Source organism: Mastigoproctus giganteus, chromosome 10, assembly GCF_048544385.1.
Source record: "Mastigoproctus giganteus isolate SK-2022 chromosome 10, ASM4854438v1, whole genome shotgun sequence".
Taxonomy (NCBI): Eukaryota; Metazoa; Arthropoda; class Arachnida; order Uropygi; family Thelyphonidae; genus Mastigoproctus; species Mastigoproctus giganteus.
The window spans coordinates 25,077,589-25,100,068 of NC_143584.1; the positions used below are offsets into that span (position 1 = coordinate 25,077,589).

Sequence of the window (22,480 nt, forward strand, 5' to 3'; positions counted from 1 at the left end):
TTCCCCCCTCCCTGCACACACTGAATTCATCAGAAGTTTTACACGTGCCTTAAAATTCTTGAAAAAGGGTTTAGAACAGCGACGTAAACCTTGATAAAATTCAGAGAATCGGAAATAGAAAATAAACACACGATTGAGGCAATACGTGGAAGAAACATTCCTAGAAAAAGGGCCGTGAGCTCGCCCGCTGTCCATTATTGGGAGATCAAATTAAGTGCTAATCTAAACGAAACAGTGCAGATTGCCTGTCCACGTCCGTTACAGAGAATGTCCGCTAGACAGAAGCTGCAAACACGTTAAAACCAATGGAGGTGAGTTGGGGAATTTGAAAATGTCCGTTGTAGAGAGATGTCCGTTAACGAGAGGTGTCCGTTAGGAGACGTTTCACTGTATCTGTAGAAAAGGCATGCAGCAGAAACAGTACGTCTATGAGACAGTGGGTGGAGAGACTCTGTCAGAGAGGAGTCATTAATTAACCTAACTACCCTCTTCTGAACGGAATCTAGAAGCCTGAGTGAGGTTTTGGTTGGTTTTATTTAATTGGGTTTTTTTTTAGGAGCATTAGCAACTAAGGCCATATTGCTCCGAGAATATGCGGTGGTCATTCCCTGACCTTTCCGTATTTGGTGGTGACGGGATCGAACCATGGTCTAATTAAGAAGCGTGTGCTACGCACTGCTGCTCCTTCCCACCTGGCTACGGAGGCGCCGTGAGGTTTTGGGGGCACCACCCCAGATGTGGGAACAATATTCTATGGTAGGGCGGATTTGTGATTTATACAGAATGAGCAGCTGTTTGGAAGAAAAGTAATGCCGAGAGCGAAAGAGAAAACCAAGTTTTTTAGATGCAGAGGAAGCAATATTTGTAATGTGCTTGTGCCAAGAGAGATTAGAAGTCAGGGTAATCCCCAAAACAGATACATCATTTTGCCTAGAAATCGGAGTGTCACTAAAGAGAAGCATAGCAGAAGAAGAATCCTTTTTGTGAGATAAAAGACAAGACTGAGTTTTAGAAGAGTTTAAATCAACTAAGTTGTCTTTGCCCCACTGGAGAATTACCTGAAGATCGGCATTTAAGGAATTGGTAGCAGATTTTCGAGAAGTTGAAGCTGATTGAGCAGGGCAAGGTTTCTCAAAATGGAAAGTAGAATGCAAAACTATGGATAGGATTTCCAGTCAATAGAAGGACATTAATATACAAGAGGAAAAGAGTGGGGGAAAGAACTAAACCTTGGGGGACACCAGCATTAGTGGAGAAGTTAGAAGACAGAGCCATCTACCATCACCCTCAGTGAGCGATCAGAGAGAAAACTGAATAACCAATTACTAAAAACAGTTGGCAAACCATAAGATGGAAGCTTTATGCCAAAGGTCTTAGAAGACCTTTATGCCAAACGCGATCGAAAGCCTTTGAGATGTCAAGAGCAACTACTTGTGTTTCACCGAGCCTTTCCATTGAATTAGTCCATAAATGGGTAACATAAGCCAGAATATCACCAGTGGATCAACACTGACGGAATCCATACTGGCGATCGTTGATCAGACAGAAGGTTTCTAGGTAGTTTAAGAGTTGGCGGTTAATTGATTTCTCCATTACTTTAGAAAGAGTAATTGCAATGTGACGATAATTGAATGGGAAGGATTTGTCACCCTTTTTAGGAACTGGCTGGATATGAGCAAATTTCCAAACAGAAGGAAAAACACCTTTGGAATAAGAAAGTAAAAAAAAAGGCAGCAAAGAACAGGAATAAGTTCAGCAGCACAGGTTTTGAGAACAAGGGGAGAAATATCATCGGGACCTAGAGCTTTCTTAGCATCAAGATTCGTCAAAATCCTTCTGACATCCTTTTGACGGAAGACCACAGGAGGCATTGAATGGAGAGTGTTGGGGATGGTGGGAGGTGTTTTACCAAGTTCATTAATACATGAGTTGGTAGAAAAAAGGGATGCTATCAGGTCAGCTTTATCCTTGGCTGAAGTGACAACAGAACCATCTGGTTTGTACAGAGGTGGGAGCAGAGATGGGCAAAAGTTGCAACCAATAGCTTTGGCAAGGGACCAGAATGCTTGGCTACCATTAGGGCAAGAAGCAAGTTTTCTACTCTTCGCCTGTTGAATCTCTAGTTTTGATTGATTAATAACTGCTTTACAATTGTTGCGAGCTTTGGTGTAGGCAGAAAATGAAACTGAAGAATTAGAAACAAGCCAATTACGATATGCAACATTCTTCTCTTGGACAGCCTTAGCACATTTATTGGAAAACCAAGGTTTAGATAAAGGACGAGATTTTAAAGTGGAGTGTGGGATAAAGGATTCCATTCCTGCAAGAATAATTTCACTGACACGATCTGAGCAAACGTTGACATCAGAAGTTTTGAAACAGTAATCAGACCAAGGAAAAGAAGAAAAGAAGTCTCGCAGGTCATCCCATTTTGCATTCTTGTAATACCAAACAATACGAGGTTGGGAATAGCCATGAGATAAAGGTTCCATTGGAGAAGAGACAATCACCAAGTTGTGATCTGAAGTGCCTAAAGGACCTCTCACTTCAACCTTGTACTTAGAAGGGTTGTTTGTGAGAAAAAGATCAAGCGTATTGGCTGTATGATTAGGATTGTCCGGTATTCTTGTAGGTAAATGAACAATCTGTGCTAGGTCATTAGTAATTGCAAAAGCCTCAGCATCTCGACCTGCTGGGTCGGTGTGACTAGAAAACGGAAGCCAGCTGGAGTTGTGAACGTTAAAATCACCAAGGAAAATTACCTCACTGTTAGGAAAGTTGGACTGGAGAAAGTCAAGTTGCAAAGAGAGGAAGTCAAAGAGCTCCAAGTGATTAGTGGAGTTGGGAGAACGGTAGAGACAACAGATGAATTTTACACAATGAGGTAGAGAGATTTTAAGCCAGAGAAGATCAAAGAGAGGAGATTCCAAATTGCCAAGTCTCTGACAGGGAATATCAGAACGGACATATGCACAAGTACCACCTTTGAGGCGGAAGGAATCATACAGCAAATAATTTGGACATTAAGATGAGCAGTAGTTGAATCAACTGATAACTGAGATTCAGTCAGAAAAAGTACATGGGGTTTGGAAGACTGCAAGTGGAAATTGACATCGTTGAGATTGGAATTGAGACCACGTATATTTGTGAAATGAATTAGGAAGTGCTTGGGAGGTTTAGATCTTTTCACAGATAAGCTTGCCCTATTAGTTTGACAATTCATGGTGTATTCAATAGTAAGAAGAAGTGGGTGGGACATGCTGCATGAAGTAATGAAATTTTTGGATATGGCGTACACATGGTAAAAATATACCCAGATCCTTGACATAACATGGCCTCGACAATGCTCCCCACATACACACTACTCGGACTCCCTCCAGTCACTATCTGGCAGAGTAGAGGTAGCACACTAGCTGATCCGGAATCCTCCTAGAGAGTTACTAATAGGTTCGGTCCGGTGTACTAACTAGTGGCTGGCCTGTGTACACCGTTTTAGAGCTGTACCCTCGAAATGTAAGGAATATTGGATTTCACCACAATGTTCATCATAACCTCAAAAGTCATCAATCACACTGCAAGATGGAAGAGATAGGGAAGGGTTGACCGGAACTTAGCTCTAGAGACAAAACATGGGTTCCACCACTTCAAGCCTCTAATAAGCAAAGTGGTGGTATTGCACTGGTTGATGAGAGTCAACTAACACATTTATGAAATAATTTGATTAAAATAATTTTATTAAATCATACACTGGCCATTAATATCTGACTATAAAGCAAAACCGAAATAAGAAATATTTTAACACAGCTGAATTAGCTTAAAGTGAACAATTACCTATAAATCATTATCTGAAGATTAAATGTGCAAGCCATAATATGATATGGGTTTAAATTAACTATATAATACTGGTGTAGATACACCATAGTTTGTTTACCCATAAATATAACTACATACGTAGTGTAAAGGCATCATTTGATTTTATCTCATATTGTGGCTGCCTTCACAATGAGATAACAGGTATTGCACTACTTCGAATAAATAACGCTCCTCTAGTAGAGGAGACTACTGTTATTTATCCTCAGTGGCACCACCACCACCACCACCCAGATGGCCGTTTCGAAGCTAGTTGGCTTCATCATCAGCGAGCGGGTAGGTACCCTAATAAGGCAAACATGCTATCACAGTTGCGAAGTCGTTCCACAATATGAGAGATGCCAAATAGTGTACAGAATGATACAGTATTTGAAGATTAAATGAGCAAGGCATAATATGATATGGGTTTAAATTACCGTATTTCCACATGTATAAGACACACCCTTTTTCGAAAAATTTGGAGTCTAAAAACTGGGTACGTCTTTTACAGTGGTTGTAGATTTTTTTTATTTGCATTTTCCGCTTTTTCGCGCTTGTTGTCTTTGCACTCATTGTTTCGCACTTGTTACCAGTATATTAGGTTACGTTTTGCCACGTTCTGCCCAGAAATGGCTCAGAAAAGATTTTCGTACAGTGCTGAATTCAAGTTAAAAGTGATCCAGTTTGCAAAAGTGAATGGAAATCATACTGCTGAACTCAAGTTTGGTCCTCCTCCAACTGAGAAAACAATCCGAGACTGGCTACGGGAAGAAGAAACCCTACTGAAAACACCACGGCAGATGAAGGCCATGAGAGGCAAGTCAGCAAAATGGCCTAATTTAGAGAGGGAATTGAAGATATGGATTGAAGAGCAAAGGGCAATTGGAATTCCTGTGTCCACAAAGATGGTTCAGCATGAGGCAAGGAGAATTACTGATGAAAAAGAAGTAACTGATTTCAAAGGAGGACACAATTGGTGTTTCAGGTTCGTGAAACGGAATGGACTAAGCATGCGTACAGGCACCAGACTTGCCCACAAGATGCCTGAAAGCTATGAGCAGAAGGTCCTCGAATTTCATCGTTTTATCATTCAACATCGGAAGACACATCAGTTTGAGTTGGGACAGATTGCAAATATGGACGAAGTCACCCTTCAATTTGATGTCCCAAGTAACAGAACTGTTGATAAGAAGGGGGGGTGAAAACTGTAACTCTGAAGACAAGTGGACAAGAAAAGAGCCATAATACAGTTGTTCTAGCTTGTTGTGCTGACGGAACCAAGCTGCCTCCTATGCTGATTTTCAAACTCAAAACAATGCCAAAAGAAGACATTCCTCGAGGAGTGATTGTCCACGTTCATGACAAGGGTTGGATGGATCAAGATGGGATAAAAATCTGGTTTGAGCAAGTTTGGAGCAGGAGACCAGGTGGGCTCTTACGCAAATCTGCCCTATTGGTGCTTAATCAGTTCAGGGCACACATAACAAAAAACACAAAGAAGATTACTGCAGGGCAAAATACAAAACTTGCTGTCATACCTGGAGACTTGACATCCCAGCTCCAACCACTTGATGTCAGCATTAACAAATCCTTCAAAGCTGCCATGTGAGACGAATGGAACCAATGGATGAAATCTTCTGGGGACAATTTGACACCAGCAGGAAAAGTGAAGAAACCAACTATAGGAGAAGTTTGTACCTGGGTGAAAAGATCCTGGGATAATATCAAGATTGAGATCGTTGTCAGGTCATTTAAGAAGTATGGCGTTTCAAATGCCATAGATGGAACTGAGGACGAGGTAATACAGTAAACTCCCGCTTTTCGCGGGGGTTACGTTCCTGAGAAATGTCGCGAATACCGAAAATGCGAATACTGAGTTATGACTCCCATAGTAATAAAGGGGTTCCGTTCCAAAGTATGAAATATATAAGAAAAACTAGTCTAAAATTTTGTCTATGTATGTATTATATGTACCTTCATAATATGACTATGTACATAGACAGTACATAGTGAAATGCAAGCATATGGCATCGAAATGAAAATAAGAAACAATTTAATATTAAATGTAATATTTATTAGAAATTTCAAACAATTCTTTCAAACCAGCGCCTTTGCTCTAGCAAAAAAAAAAAAAAACTTATCCCGCCAGTGCTATCACCAGTTTCGCTAGTGTTGATAAAGGAGTTTTGCCTTTTCACGAATGATGAGTGAACTTAACGGAATTTTATTTTTAGTTCGGTCTTCTATCCACAGATTTAAAGCCTTTTCCATTTTTTCTAGTTTAACATCATGAGTTACAGAGCAAATTTTTGAAGCAATTAACGCGTTTTCACAGACACTACGGCGGATTTTTTCTTCCGATTTTTTGATTGATCGTACCGTTGACTCATTGATTTTATAATGTTTTGCCACTGAGGAGACACTTTCACCATTAGAAATTTTGTCTAATATTTTATTTGCAAATGTCATCCCCTTCTTTGATATTTTCACATTTCTCTTGTTATTCGTAGCCATATTTTTGTACGAGTTAGAAAGAACTTGTCCACAATAAAGTCACTTTCGTCCGTTAACACACTCGAAAAAGTCTGTTTTACACTGCAAAACGGTAGATTTATCACTTTTGTAAGCATATCAATTTATAAATTGATAAATTTATTCAATTTATAAGCAAACGACGAAAACTTCCATTACAAGCGCATAACACATACTGAACAAGGATTAGCGAAAAACATCCACGCTTCGATTTTGTCACCCCTCTCCCCCCACCCACTGAGCACTGTTCTGACCGGGAAAGATAATTTTAGCCACGCCCATGTTTTTTTATGGCGGATAATATTCACGGCGCTTTAAAATTCACATTTTTTTAGGTTTCATTTTATATTGAATCAGCTATCGCGAATACGCGAAAACAGATACCGCGAATAGCGGGGGTTTACTGTATATGAAGACAGTGATTCGTCATCAGAGACATATGAGGACAAGCTAATGGTGGGAGTTTTGACAGTGATGAGGAGTTGTATGAATTTTATGATGAATAAAACTTGAGTTCAATAACTTTATGTAATACATTTTTTTTCAAATTTCGGGCCCCAAAATTAAGGTGTGTCTTATACATGGGGAAATACGGTAACTATATAATATCAGTGTAGATACACCATAGTTTACCCATAAATTTAATTACATATGTAGTGTAAAGGCTACATATGTAGTTAAATTTATGGGTAAACTACGGTGTATCTGGAGTTTTATCCCATAGATCCGTGGGGAAACTGCTCATGTGTAGCCAACAAATTTTACTGGAACCTTGAAAACAATAAAGATGAATCATTTTATCTAATTATTTCAAGTTTACAATTTAGTTCAATATGGGAATAAATAATTTATTATTATTTCTTTTTCATTGAAAAATATTAATTTCAAGGTGTTTCTCGATTAATTTTTAGTGTTAGAATAATGTCAAAGTTTCATGCAATAAACATTAATTACAGCCAAATTTTCAATTTGGCTGTAATTAATAGTACTGTAAAAAAATTTTTAAAATTTAATCATAATTAATAAACTTTTTGTTTCATTAAAACTAATGAGCATTTCTAGTAACCAAAAAACACAGTATTATTATTAAAAAAATAAATAAATAATAAATTTAATAAATATTTCAACCTACTCATAAAAAAATCAAGCATTAGTGTAATATATATATATATATTTTTTTTTATGAAACCCCCAAACACGAGAGGTATTAGAACCTATAGTACTTGTTGTTGTTATTTGGTTTTTAGGAGCCTTAATATGGCCTTAGCAACTAAGGCCATATTGCTCCAGGGATATGCGGTGGTCATTCCCTGATCTTTCCACATCCTCCGTATTTGGTGGTCACGGGCTCGAACCCCGGTCTAATTGAGAAGTGTGTGCTACGCACTGCTGCCCACCTGGCTACGTAGGTGCCCCTATAGTACTTAGTACCATGCTTGGGTTGGAGGCTGAGAAGACGAAAGAAGATATTTGTTGACATTAGACTTGAACTTCTGTAGACTGTAATTTTCAGGAAATACGTATGAAGGAAAGAAGGTTGTTCCAGAAATCAGCAGTTGAATGAATAAATGAGGAAGATGAAAAGTTGGTTCTGCAAATTTGAAGTTGGACAGTAAAATGGATATTGGTGGCACGTGTTCGAACTGTTTTGAAAGAGAGAGTGGAAATTATAGAAGCCAATTCAGAAGAACAGTGCCCATGAAAGTATCTGTAGAAAAGGCATGCAGCAGAAACAGCATGTCTAAGAGACAGCGAGTGTAGAGATTCTGTTAGAGAGGAGTCATTAATTAACCTAACTGCCTTCTTCTGAATGTAATCTAGAAGCATAAGAGAGGTTTTGAGGAAACTGCCCCCAGATGTGGAAACAGTATTCCATGGTAGGGTGGATTTGCAATTTGTACAGAGTGAAAAGCTGTTTGGAAGAAAAGTAACGCCGAGAGCGAAAGAGAAAACCAAGTTTTTTAGATGTAGAGGAAGCAATATTTGTAATGTGCTTGTGCCAAGAGAGATTAGAAGTCAGGGTAATCCCCAAAAGAGATATATCATTTTGCCTAGAAACAGGAGTGTCACCAAAGATAAGCATAGGAGCAGAAGAATCCTTTTTGTGAGATATAAGACAAGACTGAGTTTTAGGACTGAAATCAACTAAGCTGTCTTTGCCCCACTGGAGAATTATCTGGAGATCTGCATTTAAGGAATTGGTAGTGGATATTCGAGAAGTAGAAGCTAATTGAGCAGGGCAAGGTTTCTCAAAATGGAAAGTGGAGTGCAATGTGCTATCATCGGCAAAACTGTGGATAGGATTTCAGTCAATGGAAGAAGGTCATTAATATACAAGAGAAAAAGAGTGGGGGGAAGAACTGAACCTTGGGGGACACCAGCATTAGTGGAGAAGTTAGAAGACAGAGAGCCATCTACCATCACCCTCGGTGAGCGATCAGAGAGAAAACTGGATAACCAATTACAAAAAACAGTTGGCAAACCGCAAGATGGAAGCTTGTTTAGAAGATCTTTATGCCAAACATGATCGAAAGCCTTTGAGATGTCAAGAGCAACTGCTTGTGTTTTACTGAACTTTTCATTTGAATTTGTCCATAAATGGGTAACATAAGCCAGAATATCACCAGTGGATCGACACTGACAGAATCCATACTGGCGATTGTTGAGCAGATGGAAGGTTTCTAGGTTGTTTAAGAGTTTGCGGTTAATATAAGCACAATTCAAATTACTAAATACCTTTCTCAAAACTTAAGGTTAAAGTTCGTCCTATCAGGCGACAACATACTACTTGTGTTATAAAAGTTGGCCATACTACTGCCAGATTAATTCAGCAACTTTTTTATAAAAAAAATAAGTTTCTTCAAAGCTTAACCAAGACAATGTCAAACCTCACCCTAGATAACAAATGAAGGCTACTTAAGTTTTATTTCTGTTATCATTGATATGAGGGCACATATCCTGAGAGGTCTTGTAGTTTATCAAACTAATAACTGGACAATAGTTATTTAGATGGCTATTATAATGATATGTAGATAGACAGACTTCTCAAAGTTAAATTAGATTTTTGTAAAATAAAAATCATGATATCCTGAGTTTGAAGAAGTACCAAAGAATAAATTCTAGGTAATCCTTTATTTTAAAGAAGCTTAATTTCCCAAATTATGAATAAATCCAATAACCAATTTTGAACACGGCTCTTCTAAATTAAATATACAGTTCATTTGAATGCTTTCAAGGAATGAGGATGTAGGTGGTCACATTACAAAAAAGTGGGCCACCACTAATGGATATTACGCATAAAGCGGGAATTTATTTCCCATAGACAATGTTAAAAATAGGGGTTACATTATCAACAATGAAATTAGTTTTTGTTTATACAATGATTGATTTATCCAAAGAAATGAAAACATAGCCTGTAATATCAAGCAAATTATAATAATAATAATGAAATTATTTATGACTTACAAATGTTAAAGAATGTTTATTCTTCATCATCATTGTCAACTAAATGCATGCTCGTTGATCACTCATTATTGGCTTGGCACTCGTTGGTTTGTTGCAAAAGGAGTCGTCTTCAGAAATGCTTCAAGAGGCATTTATTTCCAAGATAATCTTCTCTTTTCTTTATAAATTTCAATAGCATGCATAAGCATTTTTAATGGAGCGCACAAATTGCAATTAACACAATTTGTGCAGGGTAACAAGTTTATGAAGCTTTTAAAAAAAAAAAAAAAAAAAGGAATGAAGAGAAGATTCTGAAAATTTATTTATGTTTTTTATATGATTGAAGATTTCAGTAAAGGGCAAACACATTTCACCATAATAATGTAAAAACCCACACAATTTCAGCTATCGGTATTTTCACAAATGCAATAACACCGAGTTTATTACCTGTTTATAATTGCTTGCAGTAACAGAAAAGCCCAATAAACCAGAAAGTGAAAATTGTTTTTATCGTTTTATGGTCGTGACTTCCAGAATTGTGCTTTAGAAATATATCAAAGCCGTTCAAAATTGGTTCTTATAACATATGATAAAGATGAAAGTGTAGTGCATTTAATGATTTGAATTGGTAACTAATACAATTTAGACTATAAAAACGACCTTTTAGGGAGTTATATAGCAAAAATTTGACCTTCTGAGGTCGTGGAATGAATTACCAAAAAAACAATGTGTTACTGGGTTCACATTACGATATTTTCGCAATATGATGGTAACGGATTAATATCGTAAAGCAGAGTACACTGTATTGCATAGCTACGAGTGTGGTTCGAAAGGCAGTATTTATGAATGTTTGGCATTCATTTTTTTGCAATTAATGTTTATATTTTCGATTTTGTTGATACTTTAAAAAAAAAAAACTCGTAAACTCGGGAACTCATAAAAGCGAGAACTGCCTGTATTTAGTTTTTACTAAATATCACTGTCTTCAATCTGCTGCAAAAAACTCAAAATTTTACTTCTTAAATCCCATATCCTTTTCGGCATTCTTCCCTTGCTTAACCACTTCATGCTTTTGTAAGCAACCAGGTCTGGAAACTCAGCATCAGCATCTTTTAAAAACTGTTTTAGCTGCCTCTGTGACAGTGCTGATTTTGATCATTATTAGAAAATTAAATAATTTGGTCATTTCAGTAAAAAAAAAAAAGTCCCCACTCGGTTTTGAACAAAGTGTTGCAGTATGTATAATACAGTGATAGGAAATAAGATTGTGTTTTGTTTCTTTAAGCCTGCTAACAAGCCCGCTTCATTCACCTATCATGGCTGGAGCCCCATCTGTTGTAATGGAAACACATCTTCAGTTCAAAATTCTTTGGAAGAAAATAATTTTAAAACTTCATTACAGATTACTTCTCCTGTTGTCCATCCATGTAGAGCTATTAGTCCCAACAAATCTTCGATAAATACATTAACCATTCAAGAACTCACAAAAACTGCAAGCTGAGCTGTATCTGTGCAATGGCTAAAGAAAAGTATTTGCATGCAGACAGTTCAGCAAGTAATTGATCAGCTTCACCGTTTGTGAGTTCATGACAGCAATATGTAGCCATATCATTTGATAAAGGAATCTTTTGAAACTTTTAACTGTTTCTTCCCCTCTAATACCTTGACTTTCTAATGTGCATTGTTTCACCACCTCACTGTGAGTGAAGGGTAGCATTTTCTTAACTAGAATCCACGATACTTTCAAAGAAGCTTCCGTACATTTTCCTACGATGAAGAAGGTCCACACAATATTATGTTGGCATGTATGACACTTTTAGGCTATCTAGCTTACTTTCTCTGGATTCTGAGTGTGGTGGAAATTTTACACGAAAATCGTTATGCTTGGTCTCATAATGTCTTTTCAAATTACATACTTTAACAACTGACAGGACTTCGTTACAGATTAAACACATGGGTAAATTATTATCAAGTAGTACGAAGCAACAGTTATTTGTCCATTCTGTTTAAAACCGTCAACTTTCCTTCGTTTAGAGAAAGATATTTTCAGCTAAAATTGAATAAAAACAATTAAAAATAATAATAAATAAATAAAAGAGGTATGTAATTAAATTTGTCATTTCGCATAAAATGGGTAAATAAAACAATTATAATATAGTTTGTGCAAAGTCATTCATGGCTTGCTAGAACAGCATCTGATAATGGTAAAAAAAATGGGTGTAATTCATTTTGTTTCATTTCTATGAGCAATTAGTTTTAAAAGCCTAACATTTAAATGACACAAATTCAGGAATATAGCATTAGCAAAGGTACATGATGCAAGAAAGCAAGCTTATATAGAATCAGCCAAAAAAAAAAAAAACCCTTAATTCCCCCATCCACGCACTCCAAATGTTTGTCAAGTACTGCCTTGAATCTATTAAGCTTTCAACTTCTACAACGACAGATGGAAGTTTCTTCCACAAATCAAACAACCGCTGGCTAAAGGCAAACTTCTGCACTGCACATCTATCCTAAAATCGTCTTTCCTAAATTTGAATTTATGCTCTATCAGGCGATTATTCTGAGCAAGAGGAAGAATCTCATCTGCATTGAGCAAGCTCAAACCATTCAAGGCTTTATACACTTCAATCAGATCACCCCGCAGGTGCCTAGTCTCCAGACACTGTAATTTGCAAAACTTAAGCCTTTCTTCGTAAGAGCAACCCTTTGTTCTATTCACTAATCTTGATGCCCTTCTCTGTACTCGTTCTAACAGCTCTATATCCTTCTTAAAATGAGGCCTCTAGACCTGTATACAGTACTCAAGGTGTGGCCTGACCACTGCCTTATACAAAGGGATAATCACCTCCTTATCCCTGCTAGAAAAATTCCTGTATATCATTGACAAGACACCATGAGCTACTCTTGCAGACCATCTGCACTGCTCAGAAAACTTCATATCTGCCTGCACAATTACCCCCAGGTCCTTTTCATTCTCTACCACTGTCTGTGGTACAACAGAGTTGATATGTTACTCTGGGATTATTGCTTCCCATATGTAGTACTTTACATTTGTCAATGTTAAACTTCATTTGCCACCTCTCAGCCCATCTACTCAACTTTTCTAGATCCTGTTGCAGCAATGTACTGTCATTAGTGTCATTAACAACCCTGCCAACCTTAATATCGTCTGCAAACTTGGACATTAAGACTGATACACCATCATCAATATCATTTATAAATGCAGAAAACAACAATGGACCCAACACTGAACCCTGAGGGACACCACTACTATCATTAGTCCACGAAGAGTAGTGTCCGTTGATTACCATTCACTGTCTTCTCCCACTCAACCATCCCTTTAACCATAGGAGCAATTTGCCTCCAATGCAACACTGCTCCAATTTGTGCAGCAGTCTTCCATGTGCAACAGTATCAAAGGCTTTTCTAAGATTCAAATATATGATATCAAAGTTATTCCCTGCATCCAGTTGCTTTGTGACCACATCATAGTATCCAATCAAATTAGTCAGACAAGACTTCCCCTTAACAAATCCATGCTGTGTCTGAGCTATAATTGAAGTCTTGTCTAGATGATCCTGCAATGCTTCTTTAACCCAATGCCTCCATTAATTTCCCTGGAACAGAAGTTAAACTAACAGGTCTGTAATTACCTGCATCTCCCTTTGATCCTCCTTTGTGGATTGGAGTCACATTTGCACATCTCCAGTGCATGGGTACCTCGCCTGAGTCCAGGGAAGCTCTCATAATTATGGCTAAGCGTTTGCTTACTTCCTTTGCCACCTCCTTTAATATAACTTTAATGATTCCATCCACCCCAGGTGCCTTTGTTGTGTTTATCTTCAACAATTTCTCCTCCACTTTACTCTCAGCTACAAGATTATCTAGCTTACTGCCAGAGTTGAATACACCTCTGGTTTTCCCCTCCCTGAATAACTCCTCACGTGTGAATGTCGATGCAAAATATTCATTTAGTTTGTTAGCTAGCTGAGAAGGATCATCAACAGCTGAACCATCGATATCAAGTGGACCAATCTGATTTATCGCCTTCCTTCTAGAGTTTACATAAGTAAAGAACCCTCTGCTGTTTTTCTTTGCATCTTTTGCCAAAGATTTCTCGTAATCTGCCTTTGCCTGCCTAACAGGTGAAGGCAGATTACGAGATATAAGATAGATAGATATATAAGCAAGATAGATATAAGCTGGTTACAGACCAGCTTATATCTATCATAGGCTTCTGTGTCACATGCTAATTTATATGTATCCCATGCATATTTTTTCTCTCACATGTCTAATTAGTTCATCTGATACCCATTTAGGCCGAAATCTTGAACAATATATCTTTGTTGGTGTGAAAAGCTTAGTAGCTTCCAAGATTAATTCTTTGAATGCTTCCAAGATTAATTCTTTGAATGCTTCCAATTTTGAATTTGCTGTTGTAACATCATCAGTTGTCTCACCGTATAGAATTTAAATACTGTCTCAGACCACCGTAGTCACCTTTACAAAAGCAAAAACCCTTCCCTTTACCCTTGATAGTAGTTACCTCTTTGAGTAAATTCCACTTCAGCACACTGTGATCACTGCCACCTAGTGGTTCCTTTATCTGCAGATTCTTGATGCATGAAGAATCACTACTGATAATCAGATCAAGAGTATTACTCCCTCTAGTTGCCTCCCAAACATGCTGCTGTAGAAAACAATCATCCAATAAATCCACAAAAGCCTTGCTAGCGTGTGAGTGACCAACCCACAGATTCCAGTCAATATCCGGGAAATTAAAATCCCCCATTATAAAACACACTAATTTACTCGCCCACTCTGTCTCTGCACAATTGCTCATTATACTCATCAGATTCATTAGGCCTATAACACACACCTACTCTCATTTTTCCTTTCCCAGTGCTTATGTCACGCCATACAGACTCAACATTGCATTGTCCACCCACATCAATTGGATGCACTTCCTTAGATTTTATGTGTTTCTTAACTAACAGCATAACCCCCTCCTCCGTTCCATCCTGTCTATCCTTTCTGTAGACATTGTACTCCCCAAATTCCAGTTCTGCACTGCTTATGTCTGTGTGACACCATGTCTCTGATATCCCAACAATATCTGCCTTTGATGTCTTGACTAGTACTTCAAACTCACCGAATTTATTAACTATACTCCTAGCATTGGTGTACATGCAAGTATACAGGTATTTACTTGTTCCACTATGACTCTCAGCAGACCTGGAAATTCCCATTACCTTGCTTTCCAGGCTGCTGCTCAATTGCATTTCAATAGAAGTAGTGCAAGAATCACTTTTACCTCTGCCAGCGGCTACTATTAATCTATTAGTCCATATATCCCCCAAGCTAGCAGTTTTCCGACCCACCTAACTCGGCAAATAAACAAACTCTGCAAAATTCTAAAACAAATTTCCATTTTTTTAAGGAGCTACTCTAGTGTTGAAAATTGGTTGGATTTCAAACATTTGCATTGAATTATAAAATGGCTATACTGCAACTATGTATATATCAGCTCTTGGGAAGTGACTTTCATCATGACAGAGATGCTATGCTCTAGTGGTAATAATTATTAATTACAACAACTTAGCTGTTCTCAGCTTGGCAACAAATTCAAAATTCAAAAATGAATTCACATTTATTAATTAACTTGTATTGATATTTTCTGTAAGTTGAATAGTCTTCAGAAGCTAATTTGCAAGCCACTTCAAACAACCTGCTGTGGGCCACCATTTGAGAAGCCCAGCTCTAGACTGTTACTCAGTGTACATCTGATATAAAATTAATACTGGTCAATATGTAATAAGCATATTTTACACAAAGATATCTTGCAAGCTGAGTACCTAACCTATCTTTTCTCTATAGGTGCTTAACCTCACCATTTGTTAATCTACTTTTCACAAGCATCATCAAAAATTTAATCCCCCAATGAAAAGTAAAATCCTACCTATTGTAAGGTTCTTATTTTTCAGCACTAGGGTCAAATTTTGTATCTGTGAACAGGTAGTTATAATGGCTAGGAATCAGTTTACTAATGTACTTATACTGGTTTTATTCTTCTTTTTTTTAATCTAGCCAATCAATTATGAAATACTGCTTTCTATTGTGAAAAGGAGTCTACAACTGCAGTAAAGAAATGGGTAAACATACTAATGTGTGATAATTTGCCATTCATTATATTAGCTCTAATATTTAAAATGGACATTAAAAAGTAATATATTTTTCTAAATTTTCTTTTTTTTTTTTTGTGATAAACTGCTTTTTTGTATTTTATTATAATTAAAGTATGTCACTCACTCATTTATTCTTGATTAAACTTTAGTGGAAATGAGTTATTTAAACACAGTTAACAAATGTGAAATAAATAATAGATCAAATAAAAGACCAAACCCACTCATTTTCTAAATGATATTGTAATTGCAATACACACAGATATAAAAAAAGCAATATGATGGTCACATGGCCTGAAATGTGGGGAGTTCAAAATTTTCCCACCAATATGCTCTAAGGACATCAGAAATAAATGTAATGAGACCTTCAGATATTTACCTGCAACCCTTTCATCTACTTGTCTTTCTCCATCATCAGAATACCTAGCAAAATCTAAAGAATCGAATGTCTGTACACTAGATGTCCGTGCTAGAAAAACGGAATAACAGCAGGGTTAAACCATGTTTATACAACAACAAAAAAAAGGGATAATGTTTACATACTGCATTACTTTTAAACATCCTAATAAGTCTTTGCAAAAACAATACAGCTAATGAAAATTTTGCAGAAATATAAAAACTCACAAATTAACTAAAATGATGGTTATCAAATTAACTTTCTGTATGCTTTATTATGATACATTAAAACATATTATAATAAAATATGGGTATTAATGTGCAAATGGCAATTGAAGTTTAACATTGACTACTATAAGGTACTACATATGGATAGCAGAAATTGAAAAACACCTGGGGTAATTGTGCCGTCATATATTAGGTTCTTTGAGCAGTGCAGAGAGTGTGTTTGTGTGTTATTTGGTTTTTAGGAGCATTAGCAACTAAGGCCATATTGCTCCGGGATATACGGTGGTCATTCCATGACCTTTCCGCATTCTCCATATTTGGTGGTGACGGGCTCGAACCCCGGTCTAATCAAGAAGCGTGTGCTACGCACTGCTGCTCCTTCCCACCTGGCTACGGAGGTGCCTGCAGTGCAGAGAGGCTACCAGGATAGCTCATAGGGTTTTGTAAATGACATATGGAAACTTTGCTAGCAGAGTTAAGGAGTTGATTATCCCATTACACAAGGCACAAGAATTACCCCATAGTACATGTTAGAGAAAATACTAGAGGTGAGAATATTCTTGCCCTTGTCATTACTCGAGAATCACATGACATCACTGGGGTTAAAGTTCAAGAACCATTGGCATGTAACAATCACACAATCATTAGTCGAAAGATGAAAAAAGATGTCAATAGTTAAAGCTAGAGACATGGGTTTTAATTTCAGAAGAGGACGAATAAATTTGAATTACAATGCTGTTTCTGTTTTTTGGCAAAAAAGCAAATGTAGTGCACCATGACCACGCCATAAAATAGTTAAAAATGATTATTGATACCTTTCAGAAAGGTTACCGCATCAAAATATGTATAAAAATGTACAAATGTAAAACAGAATAAATCGTACTACATTCAGGCTAAAAATATATGCACTAAATTATATATATTTGTCAAAGTTTAAAAACATCTGACACATGGTCACTGTCTACTAAAATCTAACTGAGTGCAAGGCCCAGTCACATTGGTAAAAGCAGTAAAACATATGTTCCAAGCATAGGTGAAGTTGACACAATCAGTTAAAATATGTTTTATAGTTAAAATGGTGTTACAAGAATCACACATAAGAGGGCCTTCAACAGGAATGAGTGTGTAAGATGACTGTATTCTATATGGAGCCAAGAATACAGTCATCTTACACACTCGTTCCTGTTGAAGACTGTATTCTATATGGAGCCAAGAAAGGACAGCTTTCTTGCTACAATTCCTGCACAGACTAGACTACTATGTTCCAGTTACAGGTTTTATCTGATACAATTTATTTGTTGTCTGTCTATGCCACGAATTTTGCCATTGGGAGTGAATCTGTTGTGAATTTGCCTGTAGTCTGTATAGTGGGCTGACAGGCCATGATTATTTGTGAAAATTGCTGATTTGGCTGCAGTGTCAACCAAATCATTTCTGCTAAAGCCAATGTGGCTAGGAATCCAGCAAAAGCGGATATCAAATTTATGTTGAGAGAGAGAGAGAGAGAGTGTATCTTCTGCTGAACCACGAGAACTGTATCTCAAAGTTAATAGAGCCTCAAGGAATCAGAATATATCATAAACCATTGGTATTGGCAAGGCGGACTAAGGAAAAATCGGGCCTTAGGCAAGATTCTCATTTCGGGCCCCGCCTAGGGTTGCCACCTTTCAGAAAATGTAATGGAGGGCACAGTTGAATGGGTTAAAAAATGTCTTCTATTACTAAATATAAAAATACATTTGATCTCTATTATTGAATTTGCCAACTTAAATCAAATAGTTCATACCAACGTACAACAGAGGCATTGATTAAGTAACTAAATCTACCTAATCAATGTGCGACGAGCGCTATCTGGTGAATCGTGTATATCGCGTCAGGAGCGGTATACCCGATGATTCACCAGATAGCATGCCATGCAAAGATGCTTTGAGTGATCGGCACAAAACAAGCAGAACATTATAAATTTATTTAAAAGAAAATAATGAAAAAATGTATAATAAAACCATTTTACGGGCCCTAGGCAGTTGCCTAGTCTGCCTAGGCCAAAGTCCGCCCCTGGGCAAGTTCTGATATGGTCCAAGGCTAACTCTACTGCATACAGCTTTGCAGTGTATATGCTAGGCTCAGGGATCATCTGGTCTGATAAAGTGGTGTCTGAAAAGACAGCAGCAGATCCTACACATGATTCTGACTTCGAACCGTCAGTTGTAAACTGACAAGAAGTCAGAATGATCAGCTCGGTGTGCTGAACATAACTGCAGGTAGACAGATGAAGTACCAGTCCTCACCAAGTTCTTAAGGGGAAAGTCTTCTGGAACATGAGCATGCCAAGGTGGAAGGGACTGCTTTGGTGATTGGGAAACCTTGTCTGCCATGATGTTAAGCTCTCCAAGTAGCTCTTGAACACAAATACTGAAAGGACAATTCGCAGTCTGATGGGTGTTGTACAAATTTTCCTGAGGCTCAAAAATGGATGTCAACATACAAGGGTGGTTCAATAAAGAATTGCCCTCATCTACTTCCACATATCGCACAGTCATGATATTTTGGTGGTAGATGACTTTCATCAACCGGTGAAATACCACCACTTTGCTTATTGGAGGCTTGAAGTGGTGAAACCCATGTTTAGTCTCTAGAGCAAAGTTTCCGGCATCCCCCCCCCATACTTCTCCTTCAATCCATGCACGGTACTAAGTACTATAGGTTTTTGATACCTTTCGTGTTTGGGGTTTTCATAAAAAAAAAAAAAAAAAATTTGTGTGTAGCATCATACATATCTCTGTACTAAAGGTGTAAAATTTCAGCCCTGTGTCTTAATTTGTTTTTCTCTTACAGAGCTGAATGTGTGACGAAGTGGCATCATGGACAAAGTTGAAGCCAGAGCTGTAATCGGGTATCTGTTCTTGAAGGAGAAATCTCCTAAAGAAATCCACGTGGAAATGACTGCTGTATATAAGGATGAAGTCCCATCCTATGGCATTGTGAAGCACTGGCATAGATGGTTTAGGTTGAGTGGACATCGGTAGAATCTGAGCCCATTCCAGGTCATCCCCATTCAGCCATTGATGACAGCATGATCAGAAAAGTGGAGTCATTAATCATGGAAGATCGCCGAATATTTGTGCGTGAACTGTCCCAGGAGGTGAAGATTGGTGTGGGCTCTGTTGAAACAGTCCTACATGACCAACTCCATTTATGGAAATTGAGTGCAAGATGGATTCCCTGATTATTGACTGGTTTCCAGAAGGCTGATCGACAACAGAAATCACAAGAGTTGTTAGCCCTATGCCAAAAAAAATGAGGAAGACTTTTTCTCTCGTCTAATCACTCAGGATGAAAGTTGGATACACCATTTCGACCCTGAAAGTAAAAAGCAGTCCATGAAATGGTGACATCCTGGTTCCGGCCCCCCCAACAAAGGTCCAAGCATCAGCAGGAAAGGTCTTGCTGACAGTGTTTTGGGATGAGAAAGGCGTAATAATAACTGATTACCTGCTGAAAGATAGAACAATTACAGGTGACTATTATGCCAACTTACTCACAAAATTATGGGAGAAAATCAAAACATGTAGGCATGGCATGCTATTCAAAAGAGTTGAGAATGTTTTAAAAGACAATGCACCAGTTCACACTTCTGAAATTGCAACAACACAAGCGGCTACTTGTGGATATGAAATACTGCCCCATCCAGCCTACTCACCCGATTTTGCACCATCGGATTGCTTTTTGTTTCCTTCCCTCAAATCGTTTCTTTGGGGGACCCACTTCCCTGACAACGAGACACTAATTTCTGCAATAGAGTCATGGTTCAAAGGTTAACTTCACCACTTCTACAAAAACGGTATCTGTAGCCTCATCCATCGATCGAAAAAATGTGTAAATCTGCATGGTGGCTATGTAGAGAAGGACTAAAACCTGTGCCAAGAATCAACAGGCTAGCACCTCTGCAGCTAGGTCAGGGCGATTCTTTATTGAACCACCCTTGTATAATGGTCTGGCAGGGATTTTAGCTTTAAAGTGCATTTTAGAGACAACTGCTTACACACTGAAATGATAATGGCAGATTTGTAGTAGGGTACATCTGTCTGCACCACAAGATGTAGAGGAAAGAGTGTGGAGAATATTCAGCCTTTTATGCACTTTGTATGGAATTAATGGATGTGTTTGAGAAATGTCAACTTTTTATCAGATACAACAACCCAAGGATTTTTTGTCTAGAACTAAGGGAATAGCACTTTGAGCCTCAATTCAGTTTCAGGATAAAGATTACGCTTATGACAAAAATGTACACAAATGGTCATCTGCGGCGAGAACCTGAATCCATTAGCAAGTGCACAGGAATTAAGGTCATCAATGGCTTGTTGTAGTTGTCGTGCAATAACCCTCATGTTTCATGACTGAGAAAATATGTTAAAGTCATCAACACTGAGGGTGTTGTTCACAGTTGGAAGTTGTTCTGTGATACAATTTATTTTGATAGCAAAAAATATAACACACAAACTTGGAAAGACTAATTGGTTAAAAAGTTTTTAATAAAAATGGGGAGATGCAATCTCCAAGTTGTGTCATACACTTTCTCCATATCAAAAAATACAGACACTAAATGTTCATATTTTAGGAATGCATGCCAGATGGAAGTTTCCGGTCTAATTAAATGGTCCAGAGTAGACCGGTTCCTTCAGAAGCCACAATGCAAGCTGGAGAGTAGGTTGTTTCATTCTAAATGCCAGACAATTCAGATATTGACCATTCTTTTCAAGATTTTGCACAAACAGCTAATGAGAGCAATAGGACGATAATTAGTAGGAACGGATCCTTCCCTGGCTTTACAAAGGCAAGAATGGTTGCTTTGCACGAGGCATCCAGAAACTGCTCTTCAGTAAAAATTCTGTTATATAGAAGGAGCAGGTGATCCAGAGATTTTGGTGAAAGGTGTTAATCATTTCATAATGGATGGCATCTGGTCCAACAGCACTTGCCTCAGAGAGGGTTAGAGCTGTTCTCAGCTCCTCTGTGGTGAACAGCCTGCTATAGGGGTAAAGGCCTTTTAATGTGAAATTAAGTGCCTGTATTTCACTTTTCTGTTTCAGGACCAGGAATTCTGTTGTAGCAGAGATGTTAGAAAATGTTTCTCCAAGAGCATTGACTATTGCAGTTGGCTCTGTAATAGTGCATCCATTATATTCTAGGATCGATGAAAGGTGAGATGTATATTTTCCATCCATTTTCTGGATTTTATTCCAGATCACCTTATACTAGTGGACTGGGTAATTGATGATGTGAAAAGGATTCACGATTCCTTTTGACTCCGACAGCAGATGTAGTGTGTTTTGGCTCATGCACATTTAAAGGCTTAGATTTGTCATGGTAGGATATCATCGGAATATCCCCCAACTTTGTTTTGAGCCTTTTTTGCTAATGCACATTCCGGCATGGTTTAGAAAAAGGTGGAAGTCGAGAAGAGGTTTTCAGTATGGCTGATGCAGCGCATGAACAATACTCTCTGTGAGGTACACCACTGCATTACTGATAAGCTCCTGACTGACTGCAGTGATATCAAATTCTGCCAGATGTTGAAAGGCATTCCAGTCAGCCTGACCAATCTTCCACTATAATGACCTAAAAGGAAGACGTAGTCTTCCAATAATTAGTGTGGTTATCACAGGGAAGTGATCACTTCCATATGGGCTCACCACTTCGCAATTAAGTGAAGAGAGGAGAGAAGGGGGAGCAGATAGAAAGATCAATGGGAGAAAATGTACGGGTAGGCATATGGAAGGTGTTAGTTCCTACATTTAGAAGGGAGAGGTTATTGTCAGTGAGCATATGCTCAACAACACATCCCC

General features: G+C 37.9%; 1 protein-coding gene across 1 annotated transcript in view; it reads right to left on the minus strand.

Annotated features, from left to right (window-relative positions):
* Positions 1-22,480, minus strand: part of LOC150078878 (RAB11-binding protein RELCH homolog) — a 450,480-nt gene that overhangs the window by 412,783 nt on the left and 15,217 nt on the right. Inside the window, exon 2 of the mRNA XM_090382879.1 lies at positions 16,390-16,479. Within this exon, the coding sequence (XP_090239005.1) occupies positions 16,390-16,479 (90 nt within the window). The remainder of the gene's footprint in view (positions 1-16,389; positions 16,480-22,480) is intronic.